The 18,940-nt window shown below is 47.7% G+C and overlaps 1 protein-coding gene and 1 non-coding gene across 3 annotated transcripts; both read right to left on the bottom strand.

The window, feature by feature from the left end:
- Window positions 1–5,851: 5,851 nt before the first annotated feature.
- brd1a (bromodomain containing 1a) lies at window positions 5,852–18,239 on the bottom strand. 2 transcript variants are annotated; one of them, XM_068586000.1, is made up of 13 exons: window positions 17,908–18,239; window positions 15,679–17,092; window positions 15,060–15,228; window positions 14,622–14,753; window positions 14,402–14,530; window positions 12,985–13,297; window positions 12,555–12,902; window positions 10,680–11,294; window positions 10,180–10,318; window positions 9,523–9,656; window positions 8,856–8,965; window positions 8,242–8,396; window positions 5,852–7,596 (listed from the first exon to the last, which is right to left on the bottom strand). In XM_068586000.1, the coding sequence occupies exons 2-13, from the start codon at window positions 17,073–17,075 to the stop codon at window positions 7,413–7,415; spliced, it is 3,825 nt and encodes a 1,274-aa protein (XP_068442101.1). In that variant the 5' UTR covers window positions 17,076–17,092; window positions 17,908–18,239; the 3' UTR covers window positions 5,852–7,412. The 2 variants fall into 2 exon arrangements, with proteins under 2 accessions (XP_068442101.1, XP_068442102.1); XM_068586001.1 differs by having other exon boundaries at window positions 15,072–15,228.
- Window positions 13,525–13,597, bottom strand: trnak-cuu (transfer RNA lysine (anticodon CUU)). The gene has a single exon. It is a non-coding gene; the product is annotated as a tRNA-Lys (tRNA).
- Window positions 18,240–18,940: the final 701 nt, after the last annotated feature.

Below are 18,940 nucleotides of genomic sequence, written 5' to 3'. Positions count from 1 at the left end.
AGAGCCGACGGGACAAAAACCACAGATTATAAAGCGGCTCATCTGTGTTTGTTTGTGCACATCCACACGTGTATGGATGGATAAAAGGGGGCCACTTCAGCAGTGTCTCCACATGGAACCAAGATAGAAAGCCATTGTTTCCTTCTCAGCCGAAATAGGAATCTGTCTCGGCCTGCATTCGCTTCCCCGCAGCCTCAGAAAACAGAGCGAGATAAGGAGGGGACGCTATTGCGGCAACGTCAGTCTTCAGCCGAACGGATAAACCTGGATGGCAGGCTTTTTTCGCCCGCGATAAGGATGTTACTGCCACAGATCTGCAGGAGACAAGATTCAGCAATCTAGAAGGGAGAACGGGGCCCTGCTCGCATGCCCGCAGCCTCCCGACGTGGAGCACGGCGAACCGATGCTACACTTTTACAAACGATCTGAGCGGTATCACGTCGGCGAGATGCTCCCGGTGTCTTTGGGATTGACGGCGGCTCCGGCGTGAGGACGCCGTCTCTTCACGGCGGCGCTGACAGCTGATGTCACCGCGGAGACGCCCGTTGAAGCGCCCTCAGACTCCAGCCCACGTTTATATTCCCCGGCGCCACGCCTTGATGTATGCCGACGTCTTTTTCGCCTGTTACGCAACACCGGGAGTTGGCGCGCGGCGGCAACCGCGGCCCGAAAACGGAGCGCGCCGGGTGTGGCGCCCCCCTGACAAGCCCGCCGACAAATCATTGTTCCGTTTCATCTCATCAGCGCTTTGAAGCGCGAGGAGCCAGCAGGGGAAGTGCGATTATTCAGCTAAATTCTGCGAGGGGGAAATTATAGCGCTGTGGCAGGCAGCAGGTGCGTCTACAATCACCTTCCCCCCGTCTCCTCAGGCATAACCAGGCGGGCCAAACGTGGACACATATGCCCCCAACACACACCTGTACGTAAAACACAATACGCACGCATCAAAATAAGCCCACGCGGTCGCACCTGCTCTTTTTTTTTCCTCCCCGCCGTTTTTCACTCGGACAAAATCCTTCCCCTCTCCATCCTCCGGCGTCCCTGGTAAAACACGAGCGGCGCAATCACCCGGCGACACCGATCCGCACATGATCCGGCCACAATGCGGCGAGCCGGCAGGCGGGAGGCGCTCCAGGAGAGGTAATTCTGTTTCTGTTTGTTCGACAGAGGAAAAAAGGGAGGGGACGGCAGGAGCGCCGGCGGGGGTAAAGCTAACATAGCGGCCCTCGTGGCCGAGCCCCCAGGATCAAATTCCAATTCTGGCGAGATACACATTAAGCCCCGTCAGTCACAGCGGTGTCCTTGGAACGCGGCAGAATGGTGATGAGAACGGCGGGGGAGTCTCTCCTCCAACGAGTGCTGGGATGAAGCCACTTAAGACACACATCTGTGCAGACACACACGAGACCTCACCCCGGGGCGTCGCCATGTTTAAAGCCGCTCCGACGCACATATGCAACAGGAGGGGACATGATCAACAAGTCTCCATCCCAACTCAGGTACTCTGGCACTCCGAGGATTTGCTTTACTACCTTGAGGCCAACGGAGGAGGAAGCCACTTCAGGATCGAGGCTTTGTAACACCGAGACTTCAGAATAGGGGAAATTAAATTGGCAGGAAATAGAAGACGATGCCACAATTTGACGGTTCCTCGTAAAATGCTCCGTGTTGTTTTCTTGTCATCTTGCTTCATGCACCTCTTCACAACACAGCTGCTGCAGACCCGCAGACAAACTCTGACGTGTGAACTGTAACAAAACGTGCATCCCCACATGAATATATACATGAAAACCTGCGCCTGCATCAGATTCAACTCTCAGCAAGGAGGAGAATCCCACGCTGCTCGGCCTCGCAGCTTGAGTTCACGCCGGCGACGGTGCGAGCGTCACTTTGCCTATTTACTTTTATTCTGGACTTTTGCTAATTATCTTAACTACACAAGTAATTATCTCTCACATCAAAGGGCTGCGCTCTGAGCCCTGCTGGTGCCCCCTAACCAAGCAAGCAAGCAAGCAACCGCTCACACACACACACACACACACACACGCCACCGACACACTTCCGGAGCCAGCTGAATCATGACATTAGCAGATAATTAGGCGGTCGCCGGGTTGCGTTGGATGGGGGCGCATGTGACGAGCGGCCGCCCCGCGAGTCGAGTTCCCGCGTGTGATGGCAGAGAGGTGTGGCGCGCCCATCTTTACAGCGGCTAGGCTTGATCGCAGGTGTTTGGGTGAAAGCCTGTGTAGTTTGTCTGCGGATTAGCAGGAAGTAAATGACACCCCGAGGGACCATTGATGATTCTTTATTTTGGGGCCTTTCATGGCGTCCGTTAGCGGCGCTCTTTCACACCACAGGACGCTCTAATCAACGGTCCGTGGTCTGAACGCCGGCCCTTAAAAAAAGCCGCGACTTGAGCAGCGGGAGCTCGTGACTGATCCGGCACGCGTCTTGTGCGCATCGTGCTCTCGTTCGTCTACTTGGTTCGCCAATGCCCCCGAGCGCTCGTTTTTTTCCCGCAAACACACAATAATCAGGTCAGCTGGCACCAGGCGTGAATCCTTCATTAACAATCTAACGATAATCTCGGCAGAAAACATGTGACTGCGGGAGAGAATTTACATGAACTGCATTTAAATTCCTTTGAAGTTGTTTGTTTTGCTCACCTTGGAAACACACTATTTCTACTTCTCCCTCTGTGGTGAGAAGTAAACGCACCCCATAAATATTTATCTACCGAGGGCCTGTGCTATTCTGGCCCAGTGTTTTGAACATCGCCACTGGAGATTGGGCCTAGCAGGGACCCGCGAGAGAGAGGGAGAGAGAGAAAGAGAGAGAGAGAGCGAGAGAGAGGGAGAGGGGGAGGGAGGGAGGGAGGCAGAGGGAGAGCAAAAGGGAGTGGTGGAGGATAATATTTTACCCGTCTTGTTCCAAAATGAAATGGTTTTGCGTGATGTTTAATGCAGGGGGGGGGTCATGGGTCAGAGTGCGGTTTCTTTACGAGTCACCTCACACACCTCCCAACTTGCGGTCACGATAAAGCAGAGTTTTTGCAGTATTTTAAAGAGTTTTTTGTGCTTGTAGGGAACTATTCTTTGCCTTTAATTCAATATGACAAAATGATGGGTCACAGGTGGTTTGAGTATAGCAGATTTAAACATATAGATACAATAAAGTGCTGGAACAAGCTGAAATCCATGCCAAGGAGAAAGAATAAAAGGATCTTTCAGGCCTTAAAAGCTGGTCAACAAATGTTCATTGCGACTTTTAAGATTCCAATTCTTAAACTTTCTGGTTTTGTCCGACCAAAATGACAAAACCCAAAGATATTCCGTGACCAACGATAACAAAGAAAAGCAGCGAATGCACTCATTTTAGAAGCTGAATAAGGTTCACTTTATTTTTCCGACCAACAATGGCTCGGGTGCAAAAATAAAAAGCAACCTCGTGACTTTCATTCTGCCCTGGTGAGAAAAGCTGTAAAATAAATAATAAGAGTCAAGAAATCGAAGAAAATCTCGGGAGAGGAAAAGTTATCAGGAATTAGTTGCCAGGTCTGACACCATGTATGCAACACAGGCAACTCCTGCTGTCACCTCCTGACATGGGAGCCACAGTTCCTAATAATCGCATGCATGAATATGGAACATGCGCACACACACACACACACACACACACACACACACACACACACACACACTTACTCGTGAACACTTGCAGAGGAGTGTATCTGTGTGTGTGTGACATTTCCCTGAACCTTGGTGACACCTCAGTGCAGGGTGGCGGGGAGGTGGGGGAGTATATACATCTACGGCCCTGTCTCACACACACACACACACACACACACATGCACACACACACACACACCTCTTAGCTGGTGGGCTCTGCAGGCTTCCATCCTTTCAGAGGCCTCCACCTGGATGTTATTGGGGCCCGCGGCACCCTGCTCCACCGCGCTAATGAGCTCGCCTCAACTCAGTCAAAGTCATCTGATGACACTGATGTGGGGAGATTGATATTCACGCTTGACTCGCCGTCCTCTCCACTTGACTGCCGTGTTTACCTCCCCACGCAATTAGTATCTGCAGGAGACAGACAGACAAAGGGAGGAGAGAGGGATGGAGTCAGAGTCTGCTGCGTGTCTGCGCGCGCGGCTACATTAGCTGCAATTGTTTATAAAGACGGGAGATGTCTTTCAATGTGGTTTGAAGGTGGCTTTCTGTATCACGGGGCCATTACCAGCTCATTTAATCCCCATAACGCTACTTTACCTCTCCGAATGTCAGTGGCTTGAAATAACAAAAGATGGATTGGCTTAAGTAAAATGCATATTTCAACAGCTTCCATCCAAAATTTGCATCGAAGACGTGCCTCGCTTTTATTTATTTTTTTAATGAATGAGAGCAAACTCCACAAGTGCGATGGGGAAGTTTCGGGTTCAACTCACGTGCACACGCCCGCCGCCGCTTACAGCTCGAGCCCTCCATCACCGTTAGCTAACTTCCGTCTGAACATTAGCATATAAACAGATACAAAAACTTAAGAGCAGAATTGTGTGGCCACTCTCTGTGGGGGGGAAACTAAAAGAGGGGAGTCGAGGGGAGCAGAGCTGGACCTGTGATTGGCATTAGCAGACTTTGAGCTGAGCTCGAGGAGAAAAGTGAGGCGCCGGAGCAGCAGCCATGTCTTCAAACTGATTTAGCATTAATTGACATTCTCTCTAATCGGTGCATTCACCATTTGAACACAAGGATGGAAAGCGGTTTATATGCTGAATACTGATGCCTACCTAAGTGAGTGTGTGTGTGTGTGTGTCTGTGTGTGTAGGTGTGTGTAGGTGTTGTGAGCAGGTGGACGTTCAAGTCTTCCGGGTTTGTGGACGACGTCTCCGACAACATGGAGGGAGGCTTAGTGTGGAGCCACAGCGCCTCCCTGTGGAGGAAACGGAAACAGGTCGCCACTTCCTGTTGAGCTGACACCACACGTGTCTCTGGGTTCGCTTCAGCACGAGGGATACGAGCTGCATTTTCCTCACTTCACATTTCCTCTCCACTACGTTTCAAACACAACATTACTACATAGCTAGACCTAATTCAAATTTAAGCAATGACGAAAAAAGAGGTGGAAGTTCAAATGAGCAATAGAGTTGTTCCTTCAACTTGCACAACTTTAATTTGTAGTTTTAGTTGAACTTGTAGTTAACAACATTGAAGGCAGCAGGAGCAGCAGAGCGTGAATCTGTTGTCAGTTAAGTTTAAGGAAGGGGAAGACGGAAAGGGAATCAGGAATCTTGTCCAATCAAACAACTTAAATTAAGTCCTAACTCCCTGATTGGGCTGATGAGTCTTGTGATGTGAAGGTATCTTATGTGCTCGTAGAGTAAAGAACCGTGAGACTGAATATAAAACAGAACATTGCCCGACACAAACTTGACAGTCAACAATACTTTTTAGTTGTGTGGACCGATTCTGCGGCGTGCACGCCCCCCTAAAAAACTTGACTTTTTAAAGTTAAGTCGACTCATTCCTCTCCTGCACTTCCGTTACAAAACTCGCGATCTTCAAAACTTCTTATGAAATTAGCTGGAACGCAGCAAACCCACATTACGCGGGCTGGCAACCTGTGGGACACAATTTGCTCCGTAAGTGGACAATCACCGGCTGAGTAGATGAGCGCGGTGCGCTGCCATATGGCGGGCAGTAGGTTGAGTTGTGTCTGCCCTCTGCCAGCCATGAAGGAGGTTCGGTCCTTATGAGTGACATCGAGGTGGAGTTGAGTCGCTCTTGTGTTTGCTTGAAACAAAGGTGACAAATGGAAAGACAGACTCGATATAAAATAACTAAAGCATGTGTTCATATTTGTCTTTTATTTTTTTGCTAGAAAAAAAACAGCCCCAGCTATATTTTAATAAGACCCGATTAAAAAAAATACAACAGTTAGGTACAAAATGAAATATATCAAAACGGCCCATTGCTACCCAGAAAAAAATAGGCAATAGTATAAAATGAAATGTATTGAAGTCTACACCTACAAAACAAAAGAAAAAGCTAGAAAAGGTTACTTAAAAAGAAGGCAAGTATCCACCACAAAATGTGCCACTTTACCACAATCAGTTCGCACGTCTTTCCTTGATATAAAGTAATGCAAATACTTTACAATAAGTTATCGCAGGCCCGCCTCCCCACGACCAAACCAGCAAAACCAAGTAACAGTCAAATGTATTACATAGAAATACACTTTACTTTTTTTTTCTTCTTTTTTTGGCAACAATGTCACACATCACACAGGAAATTAATTAGCAAAAAGAAAAGAAAAATCTGGGATAGCAACTTTTTTTTGGTTTCTTGAGAACAATATATACGTTCTGGGTCCACAACATCAGACTTTTATGAGCTTCAGAGACTTCAAATCATATAAATATATATATGAACAAAAATATACTAAAACTATTTTTGAATACAAAAAGGATTAATGCCAAATGGAAGCTTACGATTATAAACTTCAATAACTTAAAAAAAATGAATACTTTCATACTTTTCAGAAACATGACATTTTAGCCCTAATCTCCTTAACAATAAGGCTTTTTGCACTTTAATTCTCCTTGATCATACATCACTGTCAAAATAGCACTCACATGTTAGTGCCAAGAATGCATCAAGTATAAATACTAAGAAAACTCCTGTACAGTAACCATTTATGTCAAAACTACAAAATAAGTTAGTGTCAGGCATCTGTACAGAATATTTACAGTTTAAATACAAAAGGAAGGTATTTGGAAAAGGAGATGACCAGTATGGAAATGTGACTCGACGTAAAGGTAATTTAAAGGCTACAACGTAAAAACGTTGTAGTTAATTTACCGGCTACTAGATGCTTCTTTCTTTTTTTTTTATAACTTGTAAAGAGAAATGAGGATTGGCTGCCTGATCAGTCAAAAGAAATTAACGGTCAGTGTGAAGTTCTTGTCTTACTACAAAATCCTGACACCACAGGCGAGGTTGGTAAGGCTGCCAAGATGTACGGAATCAATCACCGACGGGGCTTTTTGCCTTGAAATGACAGTTGTGATTGGTGGAGGCGAGGGAAGGAGTGATGGGGGGGCGACGGGGGAGGGGCATAAAAGAGCGGTCTCAAAGCACAGTTACGAGCCCGGAGGAAGTGGCGGTGGTGGAGGAGGAGGAGAGGATAAGATAGACACATTCAATTCAGCAGCAGCCGTATCCCATCGGCACATGGTAAGAGGGTGGGGTGTGAGGAGGAATGGATGAGGAAGAGACACCACCTGTTCCGGCGGATGCCCAGTAAACATTTGAGTCTCCTTGCAGAAACGGAGAGAGTTAGGGGAGAGGAGGGTATTTGGTACAGGAGAGGTAAAGGTGTGTGTGTGTGTGTGTGAGAGAGAGAGAGAGTCATTAGTCCACGTCGCTGAGGTCGCTGACTGGCTCGTCCTGCACGATGCTCAGGTGGTTCATGGCGCGGCTGTAGGCGATCTGGACGGCCTTGCGAATGCTGGACGTGCGTCCCTCCATCATTTTGATTTTGTCGATGGTCTTGTCCATTCCCAGAGGAACCATCTTGGATCTAGGAAGCCACTGCCTGGAGGCGAGGGGAAAAAAAGACGGCATCCATGTCAACGAAACCTGAAACAGCTGCGGAGAACTTTTTTTTGTGATTATAGAGGTATCATTTCCAAGGAAAATGTCTGGGATTTCTTGCAATAAACTAAGTTTGAACAAAAGCTGCAGATAAGTTGTGTTCAGTCTCATATTTTGTATTGAGAGAACACAATGACAACCACCCTCAGTGACGCCACGTATGACCTGAAAGCCAAAAGGTGATGTCTTCAAATTGCTTGATTAGTTTGAACATCAGTACAAAAGCCCCAAAGTTAAATTTACAATGATATCATAAAACTCACAGTAAACACCGCAATCTCAGTTCTTGGTGTCTAAACTCCTACTATTGCTGCAGGAGCTGCTACATTTCAGTGTGAGGTGGTGTTTGGGAAGGAAAATGTTTTCTTAAAGATAAATGATGTGTGCGCCAAGACAAAACAAACTCAGAAGCATTTAATCACCTGATTGATGAAGGACAAAACAAAAAGCTCTTTTCATACTCCGTTTTAATTAAGGAACAAACACTATGAATTATTGGTGTGTTAAATTATAATTTTCACTTTTTTGGATCCCCCTTTGTGACACAAAGGCTCCAGCGCCATCGGCCCCCGCTGAAGACACTCACCAGCTGCGCTTGTTGTCGAAGAAGAGGACGAGGTAGAGTTTCTCTTCGGCTTTGTACTGCATCTGCTCCCCGATGCGGAGCACGTCCATGGGGGGCATGGGGATGGAGACCCCGTTGTGCTGGCAGCCCACGCGCGGCATGTGCGGGTCGACGATCTACACGCAGCGGGAGAGGCGAGAGGGGCCGTTACACACAGATTCATGCTCAGGAATGCAGCGGCATGGCAAACATACATACACACACCTACCCAAGGAATCACTCAAGCATGCTGTAAAGATGTCTACGCGGTGTACACACACACACACACACACACACACACACACACACACACACACACACACACACACACACACTTTTAGCTTGTGGCAATTCATTTCCTAGTTTGTCCTTTCACTCCGAGGTCAAATTGAACTCTTTAACGGTGAAATGCTGCCACCTTGAGGACAGAAAGGACATATCCCCTGCAGCCCACTGGCCTCCTAAAAGAACAGCTGTAGTGAAACTATTGCTTTCTCCTGTGGGATAAGAGTGTCATCATTATGCTCCAATGTGATGAGATGAGTAACAAAAAGTCAGTCAGTGACTGTCATGCGTTCTCTCCAACAAACACTCACCAAGGCAGGGTAGGAAGGGTATCCACTACATTTGGCCCAAACTAGCTTTAGGGGTTCCAATGCAACTGTTGCAGCACTAGCGGGCATCCAAATATTGCTGTTGCCAACCTCTATGGAAGCGGGGACAACACCAAACAAGTCACGTGTGGGTTTAAACACAGAAGCACATTTCCAAAAAAGCCGAGCTGCGAGCACACGGCGCTCAATCAGTGATGGAAATTCACTTTCCCCTCCTTTAAGAGCCCCGGTGAACGACGGATATTAAAATGCTCCAGCCACTTTAGGCGTTTTATTGGCCAAAATGTGGATTTTAGACGAGGAAAGAGGCTCCAGCTGCTGACTGGTTATGCGCCATGGTGGCAGGCCGAGCATAAAAGGCTCACCGGGCAGTGCCAAGAGCCACAAGACGTTGGCTGATGGCTGCTGTTAATTTCCAAGCCTGTCCTTTTTGTTATGTGTGTGAATAGCAGGTGGTAGCAAGTTTTTATCAAGTTTAACTTTTAAGAACAAATAGCATAGAGCCAGTTCTCCAGTTCATCTGGGAATCGACACAACGACCAGTACTGGGCCATTCATTCAAAAATGGAGCATAAATGGGGTTGTTTGTGTCCATCATTTTAAGACTGACCCTCACACATTGCGTGCAGATTTCATTCGACCCGCTTACCGGCAGCGATTCGAGCAGCTTTTGCAAAATTCCCGGTTTCGATGCAGGCGATTAATTCGCTCTTATCGTCCACAGTGTTTCTCCGGACCAAGGCGGGTTTCCCTTTCCCACATTTAGGAAGACTGAGAACGGTGCTACGAAACGGAGAAAAAAGAACAGATAGTCAACTTTAGAGCAGAACAGACAGAAAGCCTAGAAACCTGCTTTTATTTATTTAAATATAAATGCATTCTTCAACACCATTTCATATTTGCAGCTTCGCTCCTTAAATAAATAGGATGAGGTCAGTGGTCACATATTCATTGAAAAAGGGAGGACAGTCAGCTGACTACGCTTCTGATTTTGATGACGCAATTATAATTTCCCATCTTTGTGAGTCATACTTTTTCCATTTAATTGATTCCAAATACCTTTTGTTATTTGCTTCAGTGTTGTGATTATCAGGACTCTACATGGAGCTTTGTACTTTCTTTTTCTCGACTAAAACCCGTTGGCGGTTTTCCCAGTATGATACGGACTGCTTTTAGAAAATAGACTCCTCTATAAACTACAACTCTGTTAGACTTCTAACACACTGTGTTTAATTAAAACAACCTGCTTTTGAGTTGAATCAAAATAAAGGCACCCGACTCGACAGGTCCTCTCTGTGCTGGATACCTGGTGCTTCCGGGCAGACTGCTACACGAGGAGAGGGAGGACTCGGAGGCGCAGCGTCTCCGCGGCTCCACGGGCCGACTGGCTCGACTGGACTCCACGAGCTCCTCCTCTTCCACCTCCAGAAAACCGCTCGACAAGCCTGCGACGCAACACACCAGGACGCAAAAGATTTAATTTTTTTAAAGAAACATTCAAACCCAATGACAGATATTAAAATGTTCATGTCTCTGCGTCGGCTGCAGTTGGTTCAGTCGGCCTTTAATCGAATTGAATAAAACTCAAGTAAACAGCAGTGGAGAGTCTGTTTTGACTGTGATGACTTGTGTGTCGTGTAACGGCTAATTGCGACGTCTCAACTCTCAATTTCATGGGTTGGCGGCACAGCGAAACGCGACTGTGCTAATTTAATCAGAGCGTAGAAGGAATGCCATTCATATTCTGCCATATGGCAGCTCAAAGAAAAACCGTGAATCTTTCTCTCTGTTTGCACTTGTTCTTACCAGTGTCAAGCCGTTTCACAGGAGACTCTCCCTCCTCCTCTTCCTCCTCCTCCTCCTCTTCATGCTCTCCCTCTCCTCCCTCTTCCTCCTCCTCCTCCTCTTCCTCGCTGCCGCTGTGCTTCCTCTTCTTGCTGTGGAGCAGCGTCTCCAGCCTGGGTATGACCACCGACAGGAAGGATTTGGAGCCCAGCTGCGCGGCGTCTCCAGCTTCCTCTTCCACCACCACCTCCTCGGCCTCTTTTTGGTCGACTCCGCCGCCTCCTCCTCCCTCGTCCCCTCTCCTCTGAGGCTTGTGAGGGCTGCCGGTCTTCGACTTGCGGAAGAGCACGGCCGTCCGGCGGTTAACCGTGCCCGTGGGCGCCGCGAGGGTCGACGTGGCCACCACGCTCACGTCCCCGTCCAACAGCGAGTTCGAGTGGCCGTTGAGGCGAGGGACGGAGGAGAGCAGCTCCGGTATCTCCCCGTCGCACCTGGCGAACTTGCCCGGACGCTTGTCCTCGCGGTCGGGGGCGGCGTCGATCGGTTTGAGGGTGGGCGGCCCGTGGTCCGTGTCCGAGTGGACGAGCGGGGGGATGGAGTCCGAAGGCTCCAGCTTAGGAGGAAGAGACTTGTCTCCTGTGAGAAGGGAAAAAAGCACACAGACAAACTGCTTATAGTCGTCTTTCTGACTGCACAGCCGACATTAATCATTCAAACTGCGGACATTAAGCACAACACATATTATTCATGTGACGGCACACGGGCTGTTATGGCCTCACAATTTGTTTCCTTTGGTGCGGCGCATCACTTTGTTGTCTTTTTTACCCGTTTTATTATTCATGTTAATGTACTTTTCTCCCTCTCTCTTTCATCCTCATTACCATTTCCTCACGGTGCCATAGAAATAGGAAATATAATACGTTGTTGCAGAATAGCACAATGACATTTTTTTGGCACACTGTTTTAGGAGAACAACAGCGGCGACAAAAAAAAGCTATTCAAACAAAAAGTAAAAACCATAAACAATACAACAAAAATCCAGCCGTGACAAAGACAAACAAATATGACTTGTAGTATAACGCTATTACCGACAGTAAAGCGCTACAACTCCCATACTTTGTCCTTGTGTTTGGAGATATGCTAACATTGCACATCATATGGCTCTTAGGTTTATCATAAAGTAAAACAAAGCACTATTTAGCATAACACAGAGACACTTTTATGAATAAAAAATGAGCACCAAATGACTTTGTGCCCCTTTCTTCTTTCTTTTTCTTTCAAGTGTGCTGTGAGTTCACACTGCAGAGACGATGCTACACCGTGATGTGACCTTGTTCACGCATTTCTTCGTCGTGATTCTCGTCAGGTGATGAGTACAATGTTGGTTCTGAGGTTTTAGGCGCGGTCCCATTCGGGGATCGGTTTTGTGAGTCAAGTTTTTTTTATGTTGTTCTCCAGTTTCTTATGACCTCCTCCGTCAAAAGGACAGAATGTAATGGTGCAACAAATATTCAGTGTGCCGAAGTCACTGAAAGATCTTATTGCCTATTAGGAAACAACATTACCACTAATTATCCAATACAAATGTTTAGTTTTATCAGTTAACTATATAATTAAGATGTTTGTAGCTTTCTTGATTATAATGTTGGGGAATAAAAGTTTGTGTTCACAACCGCCGCATTCCTAAATACCAGGAACATCTGCGTGTTTTTACCAAACACACAGGTTGGGAAAAGGCATGTGACATGGCTCTGGAAGGCTTTGTTTTGGGTTAAGAGGGAGGGGGGCTAACCCCTGACCTCTGAGCTGAGCTTCAGGATATTAAGGACATGTGACTGTCTTTAAAATCACAAAGCGCTGCATCAAACAAGAAGCTAAACACAAAACAACACATACCCTCGTCATCTAGAAAATGTCCATTGTGCTTCGATCTCTCTTCTTTCGGTTCTTTACTCAGCTCTGGGAGGGACGAAGACAACGCTGATGTGGAGGGAGTCGAGTGGTGGTGGTGGTGGTGGTGGTGGTGATGGTGGTGGTGGTGGTGATGGTGGCCGGAGGGCAGGACTCTCTTCAGGCACATATCGTTGCGCACGTCGTTGATGGTCTTCTTGAGCAGCTTCAGGCGCTTGCTGCGGGACGGGCTGGACTTCATGGAGCAGGTCAGGTCGAACTTCTCCAGCAGCTGCTGCAGCTGCTTGTCCAGAGACAGGTGCTCCCGGTTGGCTGGCGCTAGCAGGCGGTCCACTGAGGAGAGAAACGCGGTTTTGCTCAACACGTTCTGTGAATATTTCTCACCGTAATGAAGCCAAACACACTCGGCCCTTACCGTCGTCCCACGAAAAGCACGTGGGTGCTTTGATCTCCGGCGCTTCGGCCAGATGCACGCCGCTCTCCGCGTCGAAGCCGATTTTCTCCACGTCCCGCCGGGCCTTCCTGAGCAGGGATCCGCCCTGGTCTCGGAGGCGGACGGCAGCCCGGTAGAAATAGGTGTCCTTCGAGTTGTATTTCATGCAATTATCAACAATGAGGTTGAAGTCATTCTCGAACTGCTCGAAGTTGTTGTAGGCTTGTGTGTCGATGCGATGCCGCATGGTGAAGAAGTCCATTGGGTGCTTGATGTGGTCGAGATAGTCGGGCACCTACAAGAAACAGCAGATAATGACATTTTCTAACATTAATTTCAGCGGGTACCATTGAATGTTGCATGTCAAATATGTAATACAATATTTAAAGCCGTTCATAGTCGATAATGTAGGGGGGATTTTATTATTTATAGATTATCTTTCACAACACGACAACTCTGTCTAAAATAAGAAGACAACATCAATACCATTCCGTTTCAAATTCACCCAAGAGTCAAAAGTTGCGCCCAACGTGGGGCTCGAACCCACGACCCTGAGATTAAGAGTCTCATGCTCTACCGACTGAGCTAGCCGGGCATGACATGCTCGTGACCCTTCACCGTTTTAGGGCGTGACCATCTGCCAGTGGACCTTACTCTCGAGTTACTCATTCCACTTAACAGGAAGTCACATTGCTCAACTCGTCTACACAGTTGTCTGCTGTTTGTCGTCTTCATGGTGCACTCAAGCGCAACTTTAACACTTGTGAGAATGCTTGCGAAAAGCAAAACAAAAAATTGAGTTTAAATGTGACAACATCTCTGAAGCAGTCATCTGGCAATCAGGCAGAAAAACAGGTAAAACAGACGCAGTGGTTTTATTCAGTTGGAGTGGTTTCATCCTGTTGTAATATGAGCCAGGATGTCACACAGGAAGTCTCTGGATGGCTGTGTTAGTCGTTGAACTCTGGACCGTACACCTCTTAAAAAGTTAATTATGTCCGTCTTTCCGTTCCAAACGACGAACAAAGTATATAAAAGTACTGCGAGATGTTTTACCCGACATGTCTGATTAGCCAACACAATGCACTGACATTGCCAGAAAAAACAAAACCTGTAGAGCCAGAATCAGCTTCTTTGCACCATCTGTGTTCACTGATGCAACACTATAATGTTCCACTATTGCACACAATAAATTAAATAGCAGCACAACAGACTGAGATGAAATACATCCACAGAGCAGCGAGAAAACTGAATCATCCCTTCAGAAAAATACTAAAATAAAAATTCTTCTATTCTCCTATTCTTCCATCAATAGTTATGGAAAATCTGTGGCATCCAAAGGAGAAAAAACAACAACATCGTAATAGTTTATGTGTGGACAAACTCAACAACAGTTCACCTCATTGAGATCCACCGGCTGAGTGAAGATCTTGGCTTGGTCTTTTGTCTGGAGCTGGTCCAACAGGGCTCTGAGCAAAATACTGAAGGGACTCAACTGTATCTCTAGGAGGGTCTCCTGCAGTCGGATCTGTAACACAGCACGGAGGGGAAACCGTTAGGAGATCAGGTCTGACCACTGGTTGTGTCAGAAGGTTGCCCGTCAGCTGCTCCGCTCCTACCTCCTCCCTCTTGAGCTTCTCCCTCTTGCGGATTAGCTCCAGCAGCAGCCGGGCTCTCTCCAGGTCGTGTCGGAGGCGGTGCCACTCCTTCAACTGGTCCTTCAGGGCCCTGCTCTCCTCCTCACACTGCCGCTGGAGAACACATTGAAACAAGAAATGAATACATTAAAAGCACAAGATAGAATCAACAAGGATTCACAAGGTTTTCCCCCTTGAGGGCGTCTATTTCTTTCTGGTACACAGATCGACAGTAGCATGTTGACAGCAGGACGTGTTAAGGAGCATACGAGGAGAAACATTATCATAAGGATCCACAGAATGTGTGAAAATGACTGGCTAGAGGTAAAACAACATTTTTAAACTGCTAAACGCTACTGGCACGTTTGTGAAAGGCAAAAATGAAGACTGAAGACTGAAAGCCTTCTGTGGTTGACTGACAGATGAACAAACCGGTTGCGTATTCTTCTGAGACTGCATGCTGGTCTGAAGGCGTCTGATGAGGGGAAGCCCATTCCTGGATTGCCTCTTTAATGTCCAGTAATTCAGGACCAGCTCCACAAACGCTTTCTTCTTCTGAACCGACACCTGGTTCAGAATGGTTTGTAACCTGGAGGAACCAGGGAGACGGGTATTAGAAGGATACCCGCCAGGGAGAGACGGCAAACAAGTAACACACCTGAAGAGCCACGGGCCGCTTGCTTGAATATGAAAGTATATTTTTGGACTGAGGGAACAGGGGTTGTGGTTAATGAGTAATATTGACATTACCAGCCATAGACGAGCCTCAACCTGCATTTTAACGGCACTTTAAACAGACCAAATCATGCGAGCAGACTCCCCCTCCCCCCTAAAGTGTCTGTTATTGAAGGAAAACATTTACCAGTGTCACACGCTCAACTCCTGCAACCAACAATGTTTGTACATCAACAAACGTATGCCCCGTCAGCGTCCTTGAGGAAGACAGGGAAGTCCTCCCTATAAGACCACTCACCGCCCCAAGCATTAAAAAAAGGCCCCTAAGCAGACACTCCACAATGAACACAACTCCAGTATATACCTGTGAGCAGGAAACGTAGGCACAGTAGCGAGGGTTGCAGCTTCACTTTCAGGTTCCGGCTCGGGCTTCTTACACTTCTTCTTCTTCTTCTTTCCTTTGGACTGTCCTTTACCGACGCCTCTCCCTCTTTCCACTTTCTTACACATTCCATTTTTGGGCTTGGCATCATCGTAGATGGTGAGAGGCCTCCTCACACACCCGTTAGGCGTGTGAGCCCCGCAGTAGGCCGTCTTTTTCACAGAGAACGTGGGTTCTCCGGTGTCCGTCACGTCTTTGATCGGCTCCATCTTCATGAAGAGGCCGGCCTTCTGGGCACAGCTGACATGGAAGGCGGTGTAACAGTTGGCTTTGTGGCATTGGATGCACGCCCCGACACCTTTCTCCTTGCAGAGGTAGCAGGTGAGCTTCCAGCGGGCTGGAGGAATGTGGCTGACGCCGTCGATGGGCTCGATGAAGGTTGTGTTGGAGAAGCCGACCTCTGGGACCCAGAGGGCGCACACCACATGGCCCCAGCGGTCGTCATCAGTCTTCTTCACCGCTCCGCCCTTGTTGGGACAAAGGATGCAGTCTGTGGGCTGCGTGGGCAACTGGAGGCAGTGTCTGCAGAGCCACTGGCCCTCGGGAATGTAGGGCACACCGTAACACTCCTGGTGCACGGCCACGTTGCACATGTCGCAAAACAGGATGGCGTTGCTGTTGTGACACTCTCCGTCCATGCAGATGCAGCAGACGGCGTCCTCGTCGATGGGAGCTTGCTTCTCACTGCTTTTGTCCAGGCTCTCCAAGTGCAGCTCTTTCTCGAAGCGGTCAACCAGGAACTCGAAGACGTTGTGAGAGACCTGACTGACCCCTTCGCTTCTCCGCTTCTCGTTCACCAAATCCAGCCAGGCATAATCCTCCTCATCCATGTCGTACTCTGTTTCCTCGTCCAGCTCTTCCTCCGTCTTCTCCGTGTATTTGTAAAAGGCAGCGGAGCGCTTTGGAACTGCAGGGAGATTATATTCCACCGTACGAAATTTAGGCTCTTGAAGCTTTGGAACGGCATTACTGGCGGCAGGATGTCCGCCTCCCTCTCCCTGAACAGCGATGCCCAGGGCAGCGTTTCTCTTCTCCTGGTTGTTTTTTAGTCTGACTGACCTCAAAAGGACCTGCTGAGGTTTCTCAGCGTTCTCCTTATTGCTGGTGCACTCCATCATCTCCTGCGCCATGGGGTCGTCATCCGAGATCACGTCCATCTGGTCGTATATGCTGATCCGATGGAGGCGGCCATCGACATCGAACTCCACCATGCGCTGCGCCTGGGCATACGTCAGGATCTGCTTGTTGGGCGACAGCTTGATGGGAGACGGGGGCCTCTGCGGCACCGCGACCCGGTGCTGCCGAGCTTTCTTCTTCATCTTGGCGCTCCGTGTTGCTGCGGAGACACAGTGTGGGGAGAATTAATTTCATACTATTGAAGAGTTGGTCAGGAGAAACAAAAACCATATAACTTACTGATACAGTGACCTGTGGCGTAGCGCACGCTTTCTTTAATGCAAAGTAGCCTCCCAGTTTCCACAGTGCGACACAGTCCGACAGCAGTGTAATTGACAACGCATGTGTCGTTTAAATCGTTACAAGATAGTGCAATCAAAATAGTGTGTAAACCTGTAAAATAAGGTAACAAATGCGATACATATGAGTGCAAGAAGTACATATCTGGATTGCTATGATAATGAACTTCCAAGTTTCACACTGTGAGATTTGAAAGCATTGTGCATAACGTTCAAGTCGACCAGCTGACAGAGAGAGCAACACTCCGTTGACGTTGCAAACTAAAGAAACTATGTTGGCGGACTGACATGTAACGTTAGCGGCCAGCTGGACATTTAAAGGCGGTGGGAGGCGGCCACACGGGACACTTTCAACACGACCGTGCAGGAGTTTGCGCTGGGCCATTTGGCCGCAGATGCGAAATGCCCTCCTAAATAGCGACTCCATTCTGGCCAAGTTGCTAACAATAACATTAGCGAGCTAGCTAGCTAGCTAGCTAGCAACAGCCGCTAGCCACCACCTAGTTACCCCCGCCGCAACAAAAAAAAAACCCGGAGCAAATGGCGTCAAACAAAAACAGAGCTCTTATGCTAATCATTGTTACAATATGCACTGGATGTCTTCTCGTGGTGCCCATTCAAAAGTACCGAAAAAAACGCAATAGACCAATAAAAACAATTAAAAAAAGGAACATACCTCGGGTTGACGAACAGCTTTGCTAGCTGAGGAAGACGGTAGCCAGCCAGCAGCCGTACAAAGCAATGGCGACACGGCCTGCTAAGTGGCTCTAATTCCGTACACAGTGTTCTCATCCAACGGGCGATGCTGGGGTCTTTTCAGGGACTAATAAAAAGAAGAAAGGGCCTGCTTGGTGCCCGTGGGGTTTCGATGTTAAAATATGAACGGAGCATGCGACTGGTTTGCTTTGTGGGCCACTCACAGGCTGGAGTCGCTCGCTAGCCACAGTCGACCAGGAGCGAACAGCTCGCGCAGCTCCAGCGGCTCATCCCCCAACACAACAATGCGTTTCAGCAGACAACTCCCACCCGCACGCACAACTCTACGTGTGACGCTGGAGGTCATGTTGGTGGTGAGTCGTGGATTTCACACAAAAGCCCATCTGTCACACGATCAATGAGTTTCCTTTTTTTGTTTTGTTATTGTTTTGTTTGTGTCGACCCTTACTTAGTAGCGTACGCGCAGACAAAAAGCTCCGAACAAAGCGCGAGCAGTAAAAGCTGAGACCCGTGTGAGTTTTATTAAATTATGTGGCTAACTGGGACTAACGTCGTGTCTTTCTCGCTGTCATGCTCTGGCCCATTGATTCAGCGTATCTCCTCTAAGTTACACAGTCAGGACACAAGCAGAACAACAACAGCACCCTCACCCCCACCCTGGGGACCAGTTGGCCCCAAATGCTAAAAGGGCAGTTTTACTACTATATTTATACAACAGTATTACTATAGTATTGCGGTGATGAACTCATTTAGTTTGACCCGAAACTAGTTTGAACTCCGATCTGCTGTTCCAGAGTGACCCTGAATGCAACGCATAGTGGCAATAGTAGTAATTAACAAGTAATGATTTTGTAGTAAGTTACTTTAATAACAAGCTACTTTGTGTGGTCGTTTTTTAAATTATCTATTTTTGTTTTGTTTTTAGCTAAACTTTATTTTGGATAAACTAAAAAAAACATTCAGTTTAGTAACTGTCAAATATATGACTCGGG

This window comes from Clinocottus analis, unplaced genomic scaffold, assembly GCF_023055335.1.
Source record: "Clinocottus analis isolate CAN_PGR_092001 unplaced genomic scaffold, fCliAna1.0.p SCAF_20, whole genome shotgun sequence".
In the NCBI taxonomy this organism is placed as follows: domain Eukaryota; kingdom Metazoa; phylum Chordata; class Actinopteri; order Perciformes; family Cottidae; genus Clinocottus; species Clinocottus analis.
This window is presented reverse-complemented; position numbering and strand designations above follow the sequence as displayed.

Coding starts and splice junctions, on each gene's coding strand:
- brd1a (XM_068586000.1), bottom strand. CDS start 17,075: ATGAAGAAGAAAGCTCGGCAGCACCGGGTCGCGGTGCCGCAGAGGCCC. Junction 10,319..10,679: donor TGTGAAACGGCTTGACACTG/GTAAGAACAAGT, acceptor GTTGCGTCGCAG/GCTTGTCGAGCGGTTTTCTG. Junction 9,657..10,179: donor AGTCTGCCCGGAAGCACCAG/GTATCCAGCACA, acceptor TCCGTTTCGTAG/CACCGTTCTCAGTCTTCCTA.